Source organism: Eucyclogobius newberryi, unplaced genomic scaffold (genome assembly GCF_026437365.1).
Source record: "Eucyclogobius newberryi isolate DKJ021-1_F unplaced genomic scaffold, fEucNew1.0.hap1 SCAF_6, whole genome shotgun sequence".
Lineage (NCBI taxonomy): Eukaryota > Metazoa > Chordata > Actinopteri > Gobiiformes > Gobiidae > Eucyclogobius > Eucyclogobius newberryi.
Window position 1 is genome coordinate 2136621 of NW_027316278.1, and position 22787 is coordinate 2159407.

General features: G+C 42.1%; 1 protein-coding gene across 1 annotated transcript in view; it reads right to left on the bottom strand.

Annotated features, from left to right (window-relative positions):
* adamtsl2 (ADAMTS-like 2) overlaps positions 1-22787 on the bottom strand; it is a 77741-nt gene that overhangs the window by 53173 nt on the left and 1781 nt on the right. Inside the window, exons 2-7 of the mRNA XM_072433830.1 lie at positions 22738-22787; positions 22583-22658; positions 15491-15593; positions 14306-14451; positions 14086-14209; positions 13721-13801 (exon numbers count right to left, since the gene is read on the bottom strand). The exon at positions 22738-22787 is cut by the window's right edge and continues 93 nt beyond it. Of these exons, the coding sequence (XP_072289931.1) occupies positions 13721-13801; positions 14086-14209; positions 14306-14451; positions 15491-15593; positions 22583-22658; positions 22738-22787 (580 nt within the window). The remainder of the gene's footprint in view (positions 1-13720; positions 13802-14085; positions 14210-14305; positions 14452-15490; positions 15594-22582; positions 22659-22737) is intronic.

The window sequence follows — 22787 nt, forward strand, 5'->3', positions numbered from 1 at the left end:
ACAGTACAGTACTAGTACAAATACCACAGTACTAGTACTAGTACAAATACTACAGTACAGTACTAGTACAAATACTACAGTACAGTACTAGTAAAAATACCACAGAACAGTACTAGTACAAATACCAGAGTACAGTACTAGTAAAAATACCACAGTACTAGTACAAATACTACACTACTAGTACAAATACCACAGTACAGTACTAGTACAAATACCACAGTACTAGTAAAAATACCACAGTACAGTAATAGTACAAATACTACAGTACTAGTACAAATACTACAGTACTAGTACAAATACCACAGTACAGTACTAGTACAAATATCACAGTACAGTACTAGTACAAATACTACAGTACAGTACTAGTACAAATACTACAGTACTAGTACAAATACCACAGTACAGTACTAGTACAAATACCACAGTACTAGTACAAATACTACAGTACAGTACTAGTACAAATACCACAGTACTAGTACAAATATTACAGTACAGTACTAGTACAAATACTACTGCACTAGTACAAATACCACAGTACAGTACTAGTACAAATACTACAGTACTAGTACAAATACCACAGTACTAGTAGAAATACTACAGTACAGTACTAGTACAAATACTACAGTACTAGTACAAATATTACAGTACAGTACTAGTACAAATACTACAGAACTAGTACAAATACTACAGTACTAGTATAAATACTACAGTACAGTGCTAGTATAAATACCACAGTACTAGTACAAATACTACAGTACAGTACTAGTACAAATACCACAGTACTAGTACAAATACTACAGTACAGTACTTGTACAAATACTAAAGTACTAGTACAAATACCACAGCACAGTACTAGTACAAATACTACAGTACTAGTACAAATACTACAGTACAGTACTAGTACAAATACTACAGTACTAGTACTAGTACAAATACTACAGTACAGTACTAGTACAAATACTACAGTACAGTACTAGTACAAATACCACAGTACAGTACTAGTACAAATACCACAGTACTAGTACTAGTACAAATACTACAGTAGAGTACTAGTACAAATACTACAGTACAGTACTAGTAAAAATACCACAGAACAGTACTAGTACAAATACCAGAGTACAGTACTAGTAAAAATACCACAGTACTAGTACAAATACTACACTACTAGTACAAATACCACAGTACAGTACTAGTACAAATACCACAGTACTAGTAAAAATACCACAGTACAGTAATAGTACAAATACTACAGTACTAGTACTAATACCACAGTACAGTACTAGTACAAATACCACAGTACTAGTAAAAATACCACAGTACAGTAATAGTACAAATACTACAGTACTAGTACAAATACTACAGTACTAGTACAAATACCACAGTACAGTACTAGTACAAATATCACAGTACAGTACTAGTACAAATACTACAGTACAGTACTAGTACAAATACTACAGTACTAGTACAAATACCACAGTACAGTACTAGTACAAATACCACAGTACTAGTACAAATACTACAGTACAGTACTAGTACAAATACCACAGTACTAGTACAAATATTACAGTACAGTACTAGTACAAATACTACTGCACTAGTACAAATACCACAGTACAGTACTAGTACAAATACTACAGTACTAGTACAAATACCACAGTACTAGTAGAAATACTACAGTACAGTACTAGTACAAATACTACAGTACTAGTACAAATACTACAGTACAGTGCTAGTACAAATACCACAGTACTAGTACAAATACTACAGTACAGTACTAGTGCAAATACCACAGTACTAGTACAAATACTACAGTACTAGTACAAATACTACAGTACTAGTACAAATACTACAGTACAGTACTAGTACAAATACTACACTACAGTACTAGTACAAATACTACAGTACTAGTACAAATACCACAGTACAGTACTGGTATAAAATACTACAGAACTAGTACAAATACTACAGTACTAGTATAAATACTACAGTACAGTGCTAGTACAAATACCACAGTACTAGTACAAATACTACAGTACAGTACTAGTACAAATACCACAGTACTAGTACAAATACTACAGTACTAGTACAAATACTACAGTACTAGTACAAATACTACAGTACAGTACTATTACGAATACTACAGTACAGTACTAGTACAAATACCACAGTACAGTACTAGTACAAATACTACAGTACAGTACTAGTACAAATACCACAGTACAGTACTAGTACAAATACCACAGTACTAGTACTAGTACAAATACTACAGTACAGTACTAGTACAAATACTACAGTACAGTACTAGTACAAATACTACAGTACAGTACTAGTAAAATACCACAGTACAGTACTAGTACAAATACCACAGTACAGTACTAGTAAAAATACCACAGTACTAGTACAAATACTACACTACTAGTACAAATACCACAGTACAGTACTAGTACAAATACCACAGTACTAGTAAAAATACCACAGTACAGTAATAGTACAAATACTACAGTACAGTACTAGTACAAATACTACAGTACAGTACTAGTACAAATACTACAGTACTAGTACAAATACTACAGTACTAGTACAAATACCACAGTACAGTACTAGTACAAATATCACAGTACAGTACTAGTACAAATACTACAGTACAGTACTAGTACAAATACTACAGTACTAGTACAAATACCACAGTACAGTACTAGTACAAATACCACAGTACTAGTACAAATACTACAGTACAGTACTAGTACAAATACCACAGTACTAGTACAAATATTACAGTACAGTACTAGTACAAATACTACTGCACTAATACATATACCACAGTACAGTACTAGTACAAATACTACAGTACTAGTACAAATACCACAGTACTAGTACAAATACTACAGTACAGTACTAGTACAAATACTACAGTACTAGTACAAATACTACAGTACAGTGCTAGTACAAATACCACAGTACTAATACAAATACTACAGTACAGTACTAGTGCAAATACCACAGTACTAGTACAAATACTACAGTATAGTACTAGTACAAATACTACAGTACTAGTACAAATACTACAGTACAGTGCTAGTACAAATACCACAGTACTAGTACAAATACTACAGTACAGTACTAGTACAAATACTACAGTACTAGTACAAATACTACAGTACAGTACTAGCACAAATACTACAGTACTAGTACAAATACCACAGTACAGTACTAGTACAAATACTACAGTACTAGTACAAATACTACAGTACTAGTACAAATACTACAGTACAGTACTAGTACAAATACTACACTACAGTACTAGTACAAATACTACAGTACTAGTACAAATACCACAGTACAGTACTGGTATAAAATACTACAGTACTAGTACAAATACTACAGTACTAGTACAAATATTACAGTACAGTACTAGTACAAATACTACAGTACTAGTACAAATACTACAGTACTAGTATAAATACTACAGTACAGTGCTAGTACAAATACCACAGTACTAGTACAAATACTACAGTACAGTACTAGTACAAATACCACAGTACTAGTACAAATACTACAGTACAGTACTTGTACAAATACTAAAGTACTAGTACAAATACCACAGCACAGTACTAGTACAAATACTACAGTACTAGTACAAATACTACAGTACAGTACTAGTACAAATACTACAGTACTAGTACAAATACTACAGTACAATACTAGTACAAATACTACAGTACAGTACTAGTACAAATACCACAGTACAGTACTAGTACAAATACTACAGTACAGTACTAGTACAAATACCACAGTACAGTACTAGTACAAATACCACAGTACTAGTACTAGTACAAATACCACAGTACTAGTACTAGTACAAATACTACAGTACTAGTACAAATACTACAGTACAGTACTAGTACAAATACTACAGTACTAGTACAAAAACTACAGTACTAGTACAAATACTACAGTACAGTGCTAGTACAAATACCACAGTACTAGTACAAATACTACAGTACAGTACTAGTACAAATACCACAGTACTAGTACAAATACTACAGTACAGTACTAGTACAAATACTACAGTACTAGTACAAATACTACAGTACAGTACTAGTACAAATACTACACTACAGTACTAGTACAAATACTACAGTACTAGTACAAATACCACAGTACAGTACTGGTATAAAATACTACAGTACTAGTACAAATACTACAGTACTAGTACAAATATTACAGTACAGTACTAGTACAAATACTACAGAACTAGTACAAATACTACAGTACTAGTATAAATACTACAGTACAGTGCTAGTACAAATACCACAGTACTAGTACAAATACTACAGTACAGTACTAGTACAAATACCACAGTACTAGTACAAATACTACAGTACAGTACTTGTACAAATACTAAAGTACTAGTACAAATACCACAGCACAGTACTAGTACAAATACTACAGTACTAGTACAAATACTACAGTACAGTACTAGTACAAATACTACAGTACAGTACTAGTACAAATACCACAGTACAGTACTAGTACAAATACCACAGTACTAGTACTAGTACAAATACTACAGTACAGTACTAGTACAAATACTACAGTACAGTACTAGTAAAAATACCACAGAACAGTACTAGTACAAATACCAGAGTACAGTACTAGTAAAAATACCACAGTACTAGTACAAATACTACACTACTAGTACAAATACCACAGTACAGTACTAGTACAAATACCACAGTACTAGTAAAAATACCACAGTACAGTAATAGTACAAATACTACAGTACTAGTACAAATACTACAGTACTAGTACAAATACCACAGTACAGTACTAGTACAAATATCACAGTACAGTACTAGTACAAATACTACAGTACAGTACTAGTACAAATACTACAGTACTAGTACAAATACCACAGTACAGTACTAGTACAAATACCACAGTACTAGTACAAATACTACAGTACAGTACTAGTACAAATACCACAGTACTAGTACAAATATTACAGTACAGTACTAGTACAAATACTACTGCACTAGTACAAATACCACAGTACAGTACTAGTACAAATACTACAGTACTAGTACAAATACCACAGTACTAGTAGAAATACTACAGTACAGTACTAGTACAAATACTACAGTACTAGTACAAATACTACAGTACAGTGCTAGTACAAATACCACAGTACTAGTACAAATACTACAGTACAGTACTAGCGCAAATACCACAGTACTAGTACAAATACTACAGTACTAGTACAAATACTACAGTACTAGTACAAATACTACAGTACAGTACTAGTACAAATACTACACTACAGTACTAGTACAAATACTACAGTACTAGTACAAATACCACAGTACAGTACTGGTATAAAATACTACAGAACTAGTACAAATACTACAGTACTAGTATAAATACTACAGTACAGTGCTAGTACAAATACCACAGTACTAGTACAAATACTACAGTACAGTACTAGTACAAATACCACAGTACTAGTACAAATACTACAGTACTAGTACAAATACTACAGTACTAGTACAAATACTACAGTACAGTACTAGTACGAATACTACAGTACAGTACTAGTACAAATACCACAGTACAGTACTAGTACAAATACTACAGTACAGTACTAGTACAAATACTACAGTACAGTACTAGTACAAATACCACAGTACAGTACTAGTACAAATACCACAGTACTAGTACTAGTACAAATACTACAGTACAGTACTAGTACAAATACTACAGTACAGTACTAGTACAAATACTACAGTACAGTACTAGTAAAATACCACAGTACAGTACTAGTACAAATACCACAGTACAGTACTAGTAAAAATACCACAGTACTAGTACAAATACTACACTACTAGTACAAATACCACAGTACAGTACTAGTACAAATACCACAGTACTAGTAAAAATACCACAGTACAGTAATAGTACAAATACTACAGTACAGTACTAGTACAAATACTACAGTACTAGTACAAATACTACAGTACTAGTACAAATACCACAGTACAGTACTAGTACAAATATCACAGTACAGTACTAGTACAAATACTACAGTACAGTACTAGTACAAATAATACAGTACTAGTACAAATACCACAGTACAGTACTAGTACAAATACCACAGTACTAGTACAAATACTACAGTACAGTACTAGTACAAATACCACAGTACTAGTACAAATATTACAGTACAGTACTAGTACAAATACTACTGCACTAATACAAATACCACAGTACAGTACTAGTACAAATACTACAGTACTAGTACAAATACCACAGTACTAGTACAAATACTACAGTACAGTACTAGTACAAATACTACAGTACTAGTACAAATACTACAGTACAGTGCTAGTACAAATACCACAGTACTAATACAAATACTACAGTACAGTACTAGTGCAAATACCACAGTACTAGTACAAATACTACAGTATAGTACTAGTACAAATACTACAGTACTAGTACAAATACTACAGTACAGTGCTAGTACAAATACCACAGTACTAGTACAAATACTACAGTACAGTACTAGTACAAATACTACAGTACTAGTACAAATACTACAGTACAGTACTAGCACAAATACTACAGTACTAGTACAAATACCACAGTACAGTACTAGTACAAATACTACAGTACTAGTACAAATACTACAGTACTAGTACAAATACTACAGTACAGTACTAGTACAAATACTACACTACAGTACTAGTACAAATACTACAGTACTAGTACAAATACCACAGTACAGTACTGGTATAAAATACTACAGTACTAGTACAAATACTACAGTACTAGTACAAATATTACAGTACAGTACTAGTACAAATACTACAGTACTAGTACAAATACTACAGTACTAGTATAAATACTACAGTACAGTGCTAGTACAAATACCACAGTACTAGTACAAATACTACAGTACAGTACTAGTACAAATACCACAGTACTAGTACAAATACTACAGTACAGTACTTGTACAAATACTAAAGTACTAGTACAAATACCACAGCACAGTACTAGTACAAATACTACAGTACTAGTACAAATACTACAGTACAGTACTAGTACAAATACTACAGTACTAGTACAAATACTACAGTACAATACTAGTACAAATACTACAGTACAGTACTAGTACAAATACCACAGTACAGTACTAGTACAAATACTACAGTACAGTACTAGTACAAATACCACAGTACAGTACTAGTACAAATACCACAGTACTAGTACTAGTACAAATACCACAGTACTAGTACTAGTACAAATACTACAGTACAAGTACAAATACTACAGTACAGTACTAGTACAAATACCACAGTACAGTACTAGTAAAAATACCACAGTACTAGTACAAATACTACACTACTAGTACAAATACCACAGTACAGTACTGGTATAAAATACTACAGTACTAGTACAAATACTACAGTACTAGTAAAAACACCACAGTGCAGTACTAGTACAAATACTACAGTACTAGTAAAATACCACAGTACAGTAATAGTACAAATACTACAGTACAGTACTAGTACAAATACTACAGTACAGTACTAGTACAAATACTACAGTACTAGTACAAATACTACAGTACTAGTACAAATACTACAGTACAGTACTAGTACAAATACTACAGTACTAGTACAAATACCACAGTACAGTACTAGTACAAATATCACAGTACAGTATTAGTACAAATACTACAGTACAGTACTAGTACAAATACTACAGTACTAGTACAAATACCACAGTACAGTACTAGTACAAATACCACAGTACAGTACTAGTACAAATACTACAGTACTAGTACAAATACTACAGTACAGTGCTAGTACAAATACCACAGTACTAGTACAAATACTACAGTACAGTACTAGTACAAATACCACAGTACTAGTACAAATACTACAGTACAGTACTAGTACAAATACTACAGTACTAGTACAAATACCACAGTACAGTACTAGTACAAATACTACAGTACTAGTACAAATACTACAGTACAGTACTAGTACAAATACTACACTACAGTACTAGTACAAATACTACAGTACTAGTACAAATACCACAGTAGAGTACTGGTATAAAATACTACAGTACTAGTACAAATACTACAGTACTAGTACAAATATTACAGTACAGTACTAGTACAAATACTAGAGTACTAGTACAAATACTACAGTACTAGTAAAAACACCACAGTGCAGTACTAGTACAAATACTACAGTACTAGTAAAATACCACAGTACAGTAATAGTACAAATACTACAGTACAGTACTAGTACAAATACTACAGTACAGTACTAGTACAAATACTAATGTACTAGTACAAATACTACAGTACTAGTAAAAATACTACAGTACAGTACTAGTACAAATACTACAGTACTAGTACAAATACCACAGTACAGTACTAGTACAAATATCACAGTACAGTATTAGTACAAATACTACAGTACAGTACTAGTACACATACTACAGTACTAGTACAAATACCACAGTACAGTACTAGTACAAATACCACAGTACAGTACTAGTACAAATACTACAGTACTAGTACAAATACTACAGTACAGTGCTAGTACAAATACCACTGTACTAGTACAAATACTACAGTACAGTACTAGTACAAATACCACAGTACTAGTACAAATACTACAGTATAGTACTAGTACAAATACTACAGTACTAGTACAAATACTACAGTACAGTGCTAGTACAAATACCACAGTACTAGTACAAATACTACAGTACAGTACTAGTACAAATACTACAGTACTAGTACAAATACTACAGTACAGTACTAGCACAAATACTACAGTACTAGTACAAATACCACAGTACAGTACTAGTACAAATACTACAGTACTAGTACAAATACTACAGTACTAGTACAAATACTACAGTACAGTACTAGTACAAATACTACACTACAGTACTAGTACAAATACTACAGTACTAGTACAAATACCACAGTACAGTACTGGTATAAAATACTACAGTACTAGTACAAATACTACAGTACTAGTACAAATATTACAGTACAGTACTAGTACAAATACTACAGTACTAGTACAAATACTACAGTACTAGTATAAATACTACAGTACAGTGCTAGTACAAATACCACAGTACTAGTACAAATACTACAGTACAGTACTAGTACAAATACCACAGTACTAGTACAAATACTACAGTACAGTACTTGTACAAATACTAAAGTACTAGTACAAATACCACAGCACAGTACTAGTACAAATACTACAGTACTAGTACAAATACTACAGTACAGTACTAGTACAAATACTACAGTACTAGTACAAATACTACAGTACAATACTAGTACAAATACTACAGTACAGTACTAGTACAAATACCACAGTACAGTACTAGTACAAATACTACAGTACAGTACTAGTACAAATACCACAGTACAGTACTAGTACAAATACCACAGTACTAGTACTAGTACAAATACCACAGTACTAGTACTAGTACAAATACTACAGTACAAGTACAAATACTACAGTACAGTACTAGTACAAATACCACAGTACAGTACTAGTAAAAATACCACAGTACTAGTACAAATACTACACTACTAGTACAAATACCACAGTACAGTACTGGTATAAAATACTACAGTACTAGTACAAATACTACAGTACTAGTAAAAACACCACAGTGCAGTACTAGTACAAATACTACAGTACTAGTAAAATACCACAGTACAGTAATAGTACAAATACTACAGTACAGTACTAGTACAAATACTACAGTACAGTACTAGTACAAATACTACAGTACTAGTACAAATACTACAGTACTAGTACAAATACTACAGTACAGTACTAGTACAAATACTACAGTACTAGTACAAATACCACAGTACAGTACTAGTACAAATATCACAGTACAGTATTAGTACAAATACTACAGTACAGTACTAGTACAAATACTACAGTACTAGTACAAATACCACAGTACAGTACTAGTACAAATACCACAGTACAGTACTAGTACAAATACTACAGTACTAGTACAAATACTACAGTACAGTGCTAGTACAAATACCACAGTACTAGTACAAATACTACAGTACAGTACTAGTACAAATACCACAGTACTAGTACAAATACTACAGTACAGTACTAGTACAAATACTACAGTACTAGTACAAATACCACAGTACAGTACTAGTACAAATACTACAGTACTAGTACAAATACTACAGTACAGTACTAGTACAAATACTACACTACAGTACTAGTACAAATACTACAGTACTAGTACAAATACCACAGTAGAGTACTGGTATAAAATACTACAGTACTAGTACAAATACTACAGTACTAGTACAAATATTACAGTACAGTACTAGTACAAATACTAGAGTACTAGTACAAATACTACAGTACTAGTAAAAACACCACAGTGCAGTACTAGTACAAATACTACAGTACTAGTAAAATACCACAGTACAGTAATAGTACAAATACTACAGTACAGTACTAGTACAAATACTACAGTACAGTACTAGTACAAATACTAATGTACTAGTACAAATACTACAGTACTAGTAAAAATACTACAGTACAGTACTAGTACAAATACTACAGTACTAGTACAAATACCACAGTACAGTACTAGTACAAATATCACAGTACAGTATTAGTACAAATACTACAGTACAGTACTAGTACACATACTACAGTACTAGTACAAATACCACAGTACAGTACTAGTACAAATACCACAGTACAGTACTAGTACAAATACTACAGTACTAGTACAAATACTACAGTACAGTGCTAGTACAAATACCACTGTACTAGTACAAATACTACAGTACAGTACTAGTACAAATACCACAGTACTAGTACAAATACTACAGTACAGTACTAGTACAAATACTACAGTACTAGTACAAATACCACAGTACAGTACTAGTACAAATACTACAGTACTAGTACAAATACTACAGTACAGTACTAGTACAAATACTACAGTACTAGTACAAATACCACAGTAGAGTACTGGTATAAAATACTACAGTACTAGTACAAATACTACAGTACTAGTACAAATATTACAGTACAGTACTAGTACAAATACTACAGTACTAGTACAAATACTACAGTACTAGTATAAATACTACAGTATAGTGCTAGTACAAATACCACAGTACTAGTACAAATACCACAGTACTAGTACAAATACTACAGTACAGTACTTGTACAAATACTAAAGTACTAGTACAAATACCACAGCACAGTACTAGTACAAATACTACAGTACTAGTACAAATACTACAGTACAGTACTAGTACAAATACTACAGTACTAGTACTAGTACAAATACTACAGTACTAGTAAAAACACCACAGTGCAGTACTAGTACAAATACTACAGTACTAGTAAAATACCACAGTACAGTAATAGTACAAATACTACAGTACAGTACTAGTACAAATACTACAGTACAGTACTAGTACAAATACTAATGTACTAGTACAAATACTACAGTACTAGTAAAAATACTACAGTACAGTACTAGTACAAATACTACAGTACTAGTACAAATACCACAGTACAGTACTAGTACAAATATCACAGTACAGTATTAGTACAAATACTACAGTACAGTACTAGTACACATACTACAGTACTAGTACAAATACCACAGTACAGTACTAGTACAAATACCACAGTACAGTACTAGTACAAATACTACAGTACTAGTACAAATACTACAGTACAGTGCTAGTACAAATACCACTGTACTAGTACAAATACTACAGTACAGTACTAGTACAAATACCACAGTACTAGTACAAATACTACAGTACAGTACTAGTACAAATACTACAGTACTAGTACAAATACCACAGTACAGTACTAGTACAAATACTACAGTACTAGTACAAATACTACAGTACAGTACTAGTACAAATACTACACTACAGTACTAGTACAAATACTACAGTACTAGTACAAATACCACAGTAGAGTACTGGTATAAAATACTACAGTACTAGTACAAATACTACAGTACTAGTACAAATATTACAGTACAGTACTAGTACAAATACTACAGTACTAGTACAAATACTACAGTACTAGTATAAATACTACAGTATAGTGCTAGTACAAATACCACAGTACTAGTACAAATACCACAGTACTAGTACAAATACTACAGTACAGTACTTGTACAAATACTAAAGTACTAGTACAAATACCACAGCACAGTACTAGTACAAATACTACAGTACTAGTACAAATACTACAGTACAGTACTAGTACAAATACTACAGTACTAGTACTAGTACAAATACTACAGTACAGTACTAGTACAAATACTACAGTACTAGTACAAATACTACAGTACAGTACTAGTACAAATACTACAGCACAGTACTAGTACAAATACTACAGTACAGTACTAGTACAAATACTACAGTACAGTACTAGTACAAATACTACAGTACTAGTACAAATACTACAGTACTAGTACAAATACTACAGTACAGTACTAGTACAAATACTACAGTACTAGAACAAATACCACAGTACAGTACTAGTACAAATACTACAGTACAGTACTAGTACAAATACCACAGTACTAGTACTAGTACAAATACTACAGTACTAGTACAAATACTACAGTACAGTACTAGTACAAATACTACAGTACTAGAACAAATACCACAGTACAGTACTAGTACAAATACCACAGTACAGTACTAGTACAAATACCACAGTACTAGTACTAGTACAAATACTACAGTACAGTACTAGTACAAATACTACAGCACAGTACTAGTACAAATACTACAGTACAGTACTAGTACAAATACTACAGTACAGTACTAGTACAAATACTACAGTACTAGTACAAATACTACAGTACTAGTACAAATACTACAGTACAGTACTAGTACAAATACTACAGTACTAGAACAAATACCACAGTACAGTACTAGTACAAATACTACAGTACAGTACTAGTACAAATACTACAGTACAGTACTAGTACAAATACTACAGTACTTGTACAGCAGAGTTCTAAACATTTTGATGACGTCACAATGAGACAATTTAAATCAAACTCGTTCTGACTCTTTGTCACATTAAAGGTGAAAGTCGAGGAATTTAAACTTAGACATTTATTAAACTTAGACATTTATTAAACTTAGACATTTACTAAACTCAGACATTTATTAAACTTAGACATTTATTAAACTTAGACATTTATTAAACTTAGACATTTATTAAACTTAGACATTTATTAAACTTAGACATTTACTAAACTTAGACATTTATTAAACTTAGACATTTATTAAACTTAGACATTTATTAAACTTAGACATTTATTAAACTTAGACATTTATTAAACTTAGACATTTACTAAACTTAGACATTTATTAAACTTAGACATTTATTAAACTTAGACATTTACTAAACTGCGACGCAATTTTAATTTATTGTAAATCTTCTTCTACGATGGAACCTGCTGGACAAAAGAGGAATTGCACCTCATCGCATCTGGTGTTTCAGTGAGTTCTGTTTGTGAAGGTCAGAGGTCAGAGGTCAGATGCCAGAGGTTAGAAGTAAGAGTTTAGAGGTTAGAGGTTAAAGGTCAGAGGTTAGAGGTCAGGTGTTAGAGTTAGGGGAGCACTGACCCAGGACGTCCGCTGACTTCTTCCTCTCGATGATCTGGACGTCCCAGGAGCCTTCGGGGATCTGAGTGATGAAAGAGTAACCTGCAACAAGACAGAGGTTTAAAGTCTCAGGCCCCTCCCCCTGTCCTGTCCCTCTGCTCCTTCTCTCTCAGGCCCCTCCCCCTGTCCTGTCCCTCTGCTCCTTCTCTCTCAGGCCCCTCCCCCTGTCCTGTCCCTCTGCTCCTTCTCTCTCTCTCAGGCCCCTCCCCCTCTCCGTCCCTCTGGTCCTTCTCTCTCTCAGGCCCCTCCCCCTCTCCGTCCCTCTGGTCCTTCTCTCTCAGGCCCCTCCCCCTCTCTGTCCCTCTGGTCCTTCTCTCAGTTCTTACCCAGCGTGGAGGTTCCTCTCCTGTAGTTCCCGGTGACTCTGCTGCAGCTGCTTCCGTCTCCCTGACACACTCCACACTTGTCCAGAGTGTGAGAAGAGAAGAGGACGCCGTCACACCCGATTGGCTGCAAGCAGAAGACGGTTCAGACACCTCCACGAACACATGCAGGAGGCTGGCCTCTGACCGCTCGCCTCACACTGGCCGCTCACTGGCCGCTCACCTCACACTGGCCGCTCACGCACACGCCTCTGTAGCTGCTGTACTTGCAGGACGTCCCGTCTCGTGCCGGGACCATGAGCTGCCTCTGTCCGTCGATGGTGGTGCAGTGGAGGTCACAGGGGTTGGACGAGATGTGCACATAGTCGTCTGAAACACAGCGGCCTTCAGAGTGAGGGGAGGAGCCAAGGACCTGCACAACCATGAACCTGTACACTTCACTTCAATGGTCACATTTGCGTAACTTGTCAGTACATTCTTTGGCGTGGTGGAGGTGTTTTGGGCGCGGTCGTACCTTTTAGGTGTGGTCGTTTCCAGTGGTGGAGGTGTTTAGGGCGTGGTCGTACCTGGATACAGTGGTTTCCAGTGGTGGAGGTGTTTAGGGCGCGGTCGTACCTGGATACAGTGGTTTCCAGTGGTGGAGGTGTTTAGGGCGTGGTCGTACCTTTTAGGTGTGGTCGTTTCCAGTGGTGGAGGTGTTTAGGGCGTGGTCGTACCTGGATACAGTGGTTTCCAGTGGTGGAGGTGTTTAGGGCGCGGTCGTACCTGGATACAGTGGTTTCCAGTGGTGGAGGTGTTTAGGGCGTGGTCGTACCTGGATACAGTGGTTTCCAGTGGTGGAGGTGTTTAGGGCGTGGTCGTACCTTTTAGGTGTGGTCGTTTCCAGTGGTGGAGGTGTTTAGGGCGCGGTCGTACCTGGATACAGTGGTTTCCAGTGGTGGAGGTGTTTAGGGCGTGGTCGTACCTTTTAGGTGTGGTCGTTTCCAGTGGTGGAGGTGTTTAGGGCGTGGTCGTACCTGGATACAGTGGTTTCCAGTGGTGGAGGTGTTTAGGGCGCGGTCGTACCTGGATACAGTGGTTTCCAGTGGTGGAGGTGTTTAGGGCGTGGTCGTACCTGGATACAGTGGTTTCCAGTGGTGGAGGTGTTTAGGGCGTGGTCGTACCTGGATACAGTGGTTTCCAGTGGTGGAGGTGTTTAGGGCGTGGTCGTACCTGGATACAGCAGCTTCCAGTGGTGGAGGTGTTTAGGGCGTGGTCGTACCTGGATACAGTGGTTTCCAGTGGTGGAGGTGTTTAGGGCGTGGTCGTACCTGGATACAGTGGTTTCCAGTGGTGGAGGTGTTTAGGGCGCGGTCGTACCTGGATACAGTGGTTTCCAGTGGTGGAGGTGTTAAGGGCGTGGTCGTACCTGGATACAGTGGTTTCCAGTGGTAGCTCCTCCCGCTGTAGAGCTGTGAGTTGAAGGATCCACACTGCTCCTCTCTGAAGCTCCTGCTCGCCGCGGGACAATCCTGGAACAGCAGCAGCTCGTCTCAGCGTCTGCGTTACACTAATAAACCTCCAAACGGTCAATTATTTGCACAGGCCGCGCCCGGATCGACTGGCAGACCGCACCCGCTCGGCTCCTGAACGGGGCTCCGGGGACGTCCCACTCTCACGTTCCATGCGTCGGAAGCTCTCGTTCATAATCACAGCTTCACAGTGTTTGTGCTCAAGACAGAATCTGATTGGTGCAAATCATTCTCACAGAGCTCTAAAAGTTTAAGGTTTGAGTCAAAAGAAATGCTGTCAATCGATCAGAAGAATTAACCAGATGAACTGAACATGATTAATGGCACCGTCACTTTAGTCTCATTCTGTCAGTGGTCAGTGGTCAGTGGTCAGTGGTCAGTGGTCAGTGGTCAGTGGTCTTCTCTGCCGCCCTGAACATGTTCCCCAGAGGAAAGGTTCACTTCATCTTGTTGCTTCTGCCCCAGGTTCAGATTTGGAGGTCTTCATGTTAGATCTTTGATCCAATCATATTCAGCCATCATGTGTTACCAGGGGTCTAAAATCTGCCCTCTGACCTTCATCTGCCCTCTGACCTTCATCTGCCCTGTGACCTCCATCTGCCATCTGACCTTTATCTGCCACTGACCTTTATCTGCCCTCTGACCTTTATCTGCCACTGACCTTTATCTGCCCTCTGACCTTCATCTGCCGTCTGACCTTCATCTGTCCTCTGACCTTCATCTGCCCTCTGACCTTTATCTGCCCTCTGACCTCCATCTGCCCTCTGACCTTCATCTGCCCTCTGACCTTCATCTGTCCTCTGAGCTTCATCTGCCGTCTGACCTTCATCTGTCTTCTGACCTTCATCTGCCCTCTGACCTTTATCTGCCCTCTGACCTCCATCTGCCCTCTGACCTTCATCTGCCCTCTGACCTTTATCTGCCCTCTGACCTTCATCTGCCCTCTGACCTTCATCTGTCCTCTGACCTTCATCTGCCCTCTGACCTTCATCTGTCCTCTGACATTCATCTGTCCTCTGACCTTCATCTGCCCTCTGACTTTCATCTGACCTCTGACCTTCAGACTCAACAGAGCTGGTGTTTGTAGCTTAAAGTGAATGGAAATGAATATGATGTGTCAACCAATCAGCTTCAGAGTGGCTCTTGTACGTCTGCAGCTGTTACACAGGAGCACCAGCAGGTGCGGCAGGTGCAGCAGGTGCAGCAGGTGCATCACATGCACGTCTTTTGATTGGATCACCAATATTGAGAGGCAGGTCTTATGGGCGGGGCTCTGCAGAACCTCAGAAGAGGAAACTGGATGTGACACATGAATCCTGTTCCACTGAGATGTTGTTTAACCCACAATGTGAAGGAGGACAATATATGGATTTGGTCGAGGAAATAATAATGACGACTTTGTCAAGACGAACTTTTCAAGAAAAGTTAGACATTGTAAGAAGAGGTCGTCCTGCGCCGACGCTGCAAAGCCTGTTACAGGCGGTTTGTCCCACTACAACGAGCAGACATCAGCGTGAAGAAAGCGCGGAGAGCGGAGCGAAGAACACACGGACATCGGCACGAGGCCCCTGACCCAGGGGCCTCGTGCTTCCTTTAAACATCACTTCAAACTTAATGATGAACATTTGAATCTTGAGCCAGACAAATATTCATTTCTCTTCATTATAATTCAGTAGCGTTTTTGGCCCTTGAGAATGGAACAAACAATAACACAGATCGTAATGATTGTGGCCCTCTGCTGCCCCCTGTGGTCTGGAGGCCCCTCCAGCAAACTTTGAGTTTTGGGGCGCTACGGAAATGAACCATGTCATAAATGTATAAAAGTGACACAAATATGAAATAAACGTGATAATTGACATTTTTACTCCACAGATTGTGTGAAGAATTAGAAAATCTATGAGAAAGTCAAAGGACCCAGCATAGAGTCCAGGGCCCTCAGGACACTAGATCCCTCTTTAGGACATTAGATCCCCCTTAAAGACACTAGATCCCCCTTCAGGACGCTAGATCCCCCTTCAGGACACTAAATCCCTCTTTAGGACATTAGATCCCCCTTAAAGACACTAGATCCCCCTTCAGGACACTAGATCCCCCTTCAGAACACTAGATCCCCTTAAGGACACTAGATCCCCCTTCAGGACACTAGATCCCCCTTAAGGACACTAGATCCCCCTTAAAGACACTAGATCCCCCTTAAGGACACTTGATCCCCCTTCAGAAACACAAGATTCCCCCTTCAGGACACTAGATCCCCTTCAGGAAAATAGATTCCCTTTCAGGACACTAGATCCCCCTTAAGGACACTAGATCCCTCTTTAGGACATTAGATCCCCCTTAAGGACACTAGATCCCCCTTCAGGACACTAGATCCCCCTTCAAAACACTAGATCCCCCTTAAGGACACTAGATCCCCCTTCAGGACACTAGATCCCCCTTCAGAACACAATATTCCCCCTTCAGGACACTAGATCCCCCTTGAGGACACAAGATTCCTCTTCAGGGCACTAGATCCCCCCTTCAGGAAACTAGATCCCCCCTTCAGAACACTAGATTCCCCCTTCAGGACACTAGACTCCCCCTTCAGAACACTAGATCCCCGTTAAGGACACTAGATCCCCCTTCAGGACACTAGATCCCCCTTCAGGACACTAGATCCCCGTTCAGGACACCAGATCCCCCTTCAGGACACTAGATCCCCCTTAAGGACATTAGATCCCCCCTTAAGGACACTAGATCCCCCTTCAGAACACTAGATCCCCCCTTCAGGACACTAGATCCCCCTTCAAGACACTAGATCCCCTTCAGGACACTAGTTCCCCCTTCAGGACACTAGACTAACCCTTGAGGACACTAGATTCCTCTTCAGGACACCAGATCCCCCTTCAGGACACTAGATCCCCCTTAAGGACATTAGATCCCCCCTTAAGGACACTAGATCCCCCTTCAGAACACTAGATCCCCCTTCAGGACACTAGATCCCCCTTCAGAACACTAGATCCCCCCTTAAGGACACTAGATCCCCCTTCAAGACACTAGATCCCCTTCAGGACACTATATCCCCCTTCAGGATACTAGACTCCCCCTTGAGGACACTAGATTCCTCTTCAGCACACTCGCTCCCTCTTCAGGGCCCTCAGGACACTTGCTCCCCCTTCAGGGCCCTCAGGACATTTGCTCCCCCTTCAGGGCTCTCAGGACACTCGCCCCCCCTTCAGGGCCCTCAGGACACTCGCTCCCCCTTCAGGGCCCTCAGGACACTCGCTCCCCCTTCAGGGCCCTCAGGACACTCGCTCCCCCTTCAGGGCCCTCAGGACACTCGCTCCCCCTTCAGGGCCCTCAGGACACTCGCTCCCCCTTCAGGGCCCTCAGGACACTCGCCTCCCCTTCAGGGCCCCCAGGACACTCGCTCCCCCTTCAGGGCCCCCAGGACACTCGCTCCCTGCTTCAGGGCCCTCAGGACACTCGCCTCCCCTTCAGGGCCCCCAGGACACTCGCCTCCCCTTCAGGGCACCCAGGACACTCGCCCCCCCTTCAGGGCCCTCAGGACACTCGCTCCCCCTTCAGGGCCCTCAGGACACTCGCTCCACCTTCAGGGCCCTAAGGACAATTGCTCCCCCTTCAGGGCCCTCAGGACACTCGCTCTCCTTTCAGGGCCCTCAGGACACTCGCTCCCCCTTCAGGGCTCTCAGGACACTCGCTCCCCCTTCACGGCCCTCAGGACACTCGCTCCCCCTTCAGGGCCCTCAGGACACTCGCTCCCCCTTCAGAACACTAGATTCCCCCTTCAGGACACTAGATTCCCCCTTAAGGACACTAGATCCCCCTTCAGAACACTAGATTCCCCCTTCAGGACACTAGATTCCCCCTTAAGGACACTAGATCCCCCTTCAGAACACCAGATCCCCCTTCAGGACACTAGATCCCCCTTAAGGACACTAGATCCCCCCTTCAGGACACTAGATCCCCCTTCAGAACACTAGATCCCCCTTAAGGACACTAGATCCCCCTTCAGGACACTAGATTCCCTTTCAGGACACTATATTCCCCTTCAAGACATTAGATCCCCTTAAGGACACTAGATCCCCCTTAAGGACACTAGATCCCCCTTCAGGACACTAGATCCCCTTCAGGAAACTAGATCCCCCCTTCAGGACACTAGATCCCCCTTAAGGAAACTAGATCCCCCTTCAGAACACAATATTCCCCCTTCAGGACACTAGATCCCCTTCAGGACACTAGTTCCCCCTTCAGGACACTAGACTAACCCTTGAGGACACTAGATTCCTCTTCAGGACACTAGATCCCCCCTTCAGGAAACTAGATCCCCCCTTCAGAACACTAGATTCCCCCTTCAGGACACTAGACTCCCCCTTCAGAACACTAGATCCCCGTTAAGGACACTAGATCCCCCTTCAGGACACTAGATCCCCCTTAAGGACACTAGATCCCCCTTCAGGACACTAGATTCCCCTTCAGGACACAAGATCCCCCTTCAGGACACTAGATCCCCCCTTAAGGACACTTGATCCCCCTTCAAGACACTAGACTCCCCCTTCAGAACACTAGATTCCCCCTTCAGGACACTAGATCCCCCTTCAGGACACTAGACTAACCCTTGAGAAAACTAGATTCCTCTTCAGGACGCTAGATCCCCCTTCAGAACACTAGATTCCCCCTTAAGGACACTAGTTCCCTCTTCAGGAAAATAAACTAACCCTTGAGGACACTAGATTCCTCTTCAGGACACTAGATCCCCCTTAAGGACACTAGATCCCCCTTCAAGACACTAGATCCCCCTTCAGGACACTATATCCCCCTTCAGGATACTAGACTCCCCCTTGAGGACACTAGATTCCTCTTCAGCACACTCGCTCCCTCTTCAGGGCCCTCAGGATACTCGCTCCCCCTTCAGGGCCCTCAGGACACTCGCTCCCCCTTCAGGGCCCTCAGGATATTCGCTCCCCCTTCAGGGCCCTCAGGACACTCGCTCTCTTTTCAGGGCCCTCAGGACACTTGCTCCCCCTTCAGGGCTCTCAGGACACTCGCCCCCCCTTCAGGGCCCTCAGGACACTCGCTCCCCCTTCAGGGCCCTCAGGACACTCGCTCCCCCTTCAGGGCCCTCAGGACACTCGCTCCCCCTTCAGGGCCCTCAGGACATTCGCTCCCCCTTCAGGGCCCTCAGGACACTCGCCTCCCCTTCAGGGCCCCCAGGACACTCGCTCCCCCTTCAGGGCCCCCAGGACACTCGCTCCCCCTTCAGGGCCCCCAGGACACTCGCTCCCCCTTCAGGGCCCCCAGGACACTTGCTCCCGCTTCAGGGCCCTCAGGACACTCGCCTCCCCTTCAGGGCCCCCAGGACACTCGCTCCCCCTTCAGGGCCCTCAGGACACTCGCCTCCTCTTCAGGGCCCCCAGGACACTCGCTCCCCCTTCAGGGCCCCCAGGACACTCGCTCCCGCTTCAGGGCCCTCAGGACACTCGCCTCCCCTTCAGGGCCCCCAGGACACTCGCTCCCCCTTCAGGGCCCACAGGACACTCGCTTCCCCTTCAGGGCCCTCAGGACACTCGCTCCCCCTTCAGGGCTCTCAGGACACTCGCCCCCCCTTCAGGGCCCTCAGGACACTCGCTCCCCCTTCAGGGCCCTCAGGACAATTGCTCCCCATTCAGGGCCCTCAGGACACTCGCTCCCCCTTCAGGGCCCTCAGGACACTCGCTCCCCCTTCAGGGCCCTCAGGACACTCGCTTCCCCTTCAGGGCCCTCAGGACACTCGCTCCCCCTTCAGGGCCCTCAGAACACTCGCCTCCCCTTGAGGGCCCTCAGAACACTCGCTCCCCCTTCAGGGCCCTCAGGACACTCGCCTCCCCTTCAGGGCCCCCAGGACACTCGCCTCCCCTTCAGGGCCCCCAGGACACTCGCTCCCCCTTCAGGGCCCTCAGGACACTCGCTCCCCCTTCAGGGCCCCCAGGACACTCGCTCCCCCTTCAGGGCCCTCAGGACACTCGCTCCCCCTTCAGGGTCCCCAGGACACTCGCTCCCCCTTCAGGGCCCTCAGGACACTCGCTCCCCCTTCAGGGCCCCCAGGACACTCGCTCCCCCTTCAGGGCCCTCAGGACACTCGCTCCCCCTTCAGGGCCCCCAGGACACTCGGTCCCGCTTCAGGGCCCCCAGGACACTCGCTCCCCCTTCAGGGCCCTCAGGACACTCGCTCCCCCTTCAGGGCCCTCAGGACACTCGCTCCTCCTTCAGGGCCCTCAGGACACTCGCTCCCCCTTCAGGGCCCTCAGGACACTCGCCTCCCCTTCAGGGCCCTCAGGACACTCGCTCCCCCTTCAGGGCCCTCAGGACACTCGCCTCCCCTTCAGGGCCCTCAGGACACTCGCCCCCCCTTCAGGGCCCTCAGGACACTCGCCTCCCCTTCAGGGCCCTCAGGACACTCGCCCCCCCTTCAGGGCCCTCAGGACACTCGCCTCCCCTTCAGGGCCCTCAGGACACTCGCTCCCCCTTCAGGGCCTTCAGGACACTCGCCTCCCCTTCAGGGCCCTCAGGACACTCGCTCCCCCTTCAGGGCCCTCAGGACACTCGCCTCCCCTTCAGGGCCCTCAGGACACTCGCCTCCCCTTCAGGGCCCTCAGGACACTCGCTCCCCCTTCAGGGCCCTCAGGACACTCGCTCCCCCTTCAGGGCCCTCAGGACACTCGCCTCCCCTTCAGGGCCCTCAGGACACTCGCCTCCCCTTCAGGGCCCTCAGGACACTCGCCTCCCCTTCAGGGCCCTCAGGACACTCGCTCCCCCTTCAGGGCCCTCAGGACACTCGCTCCCCCTTCAGGGCCCTCAGGACACTCGCTCCCCCTTCAGGGCCCTCAGGACACTCGCTCCCCCTTCAGGGCCCTCAGGACACTCGCCTCCCCTTCAGGGCCCTCAGGACACTCGCCTCCCCTTCAGGGCCCTCAGGACACTCGCTCCCCCTTCAGGGCCCTCAGGACACTCACGTTGGTGTTGCAGAGGTCATGTCTCTTGGACATGCCGCTGCAGGTCATGTTGTCTTTGCCACGTGTCACTTTCTTTCTTTGGAAACAGAAGATTGGTTGAATCACAGTGATCTGACTCGTAACCATCAATCTGACCCCTGCTGACCCCTGCTGACCTCTGCTTCAGGCAGTGACGCTCCTGGCTCATAACTCCGCCTCCACACGT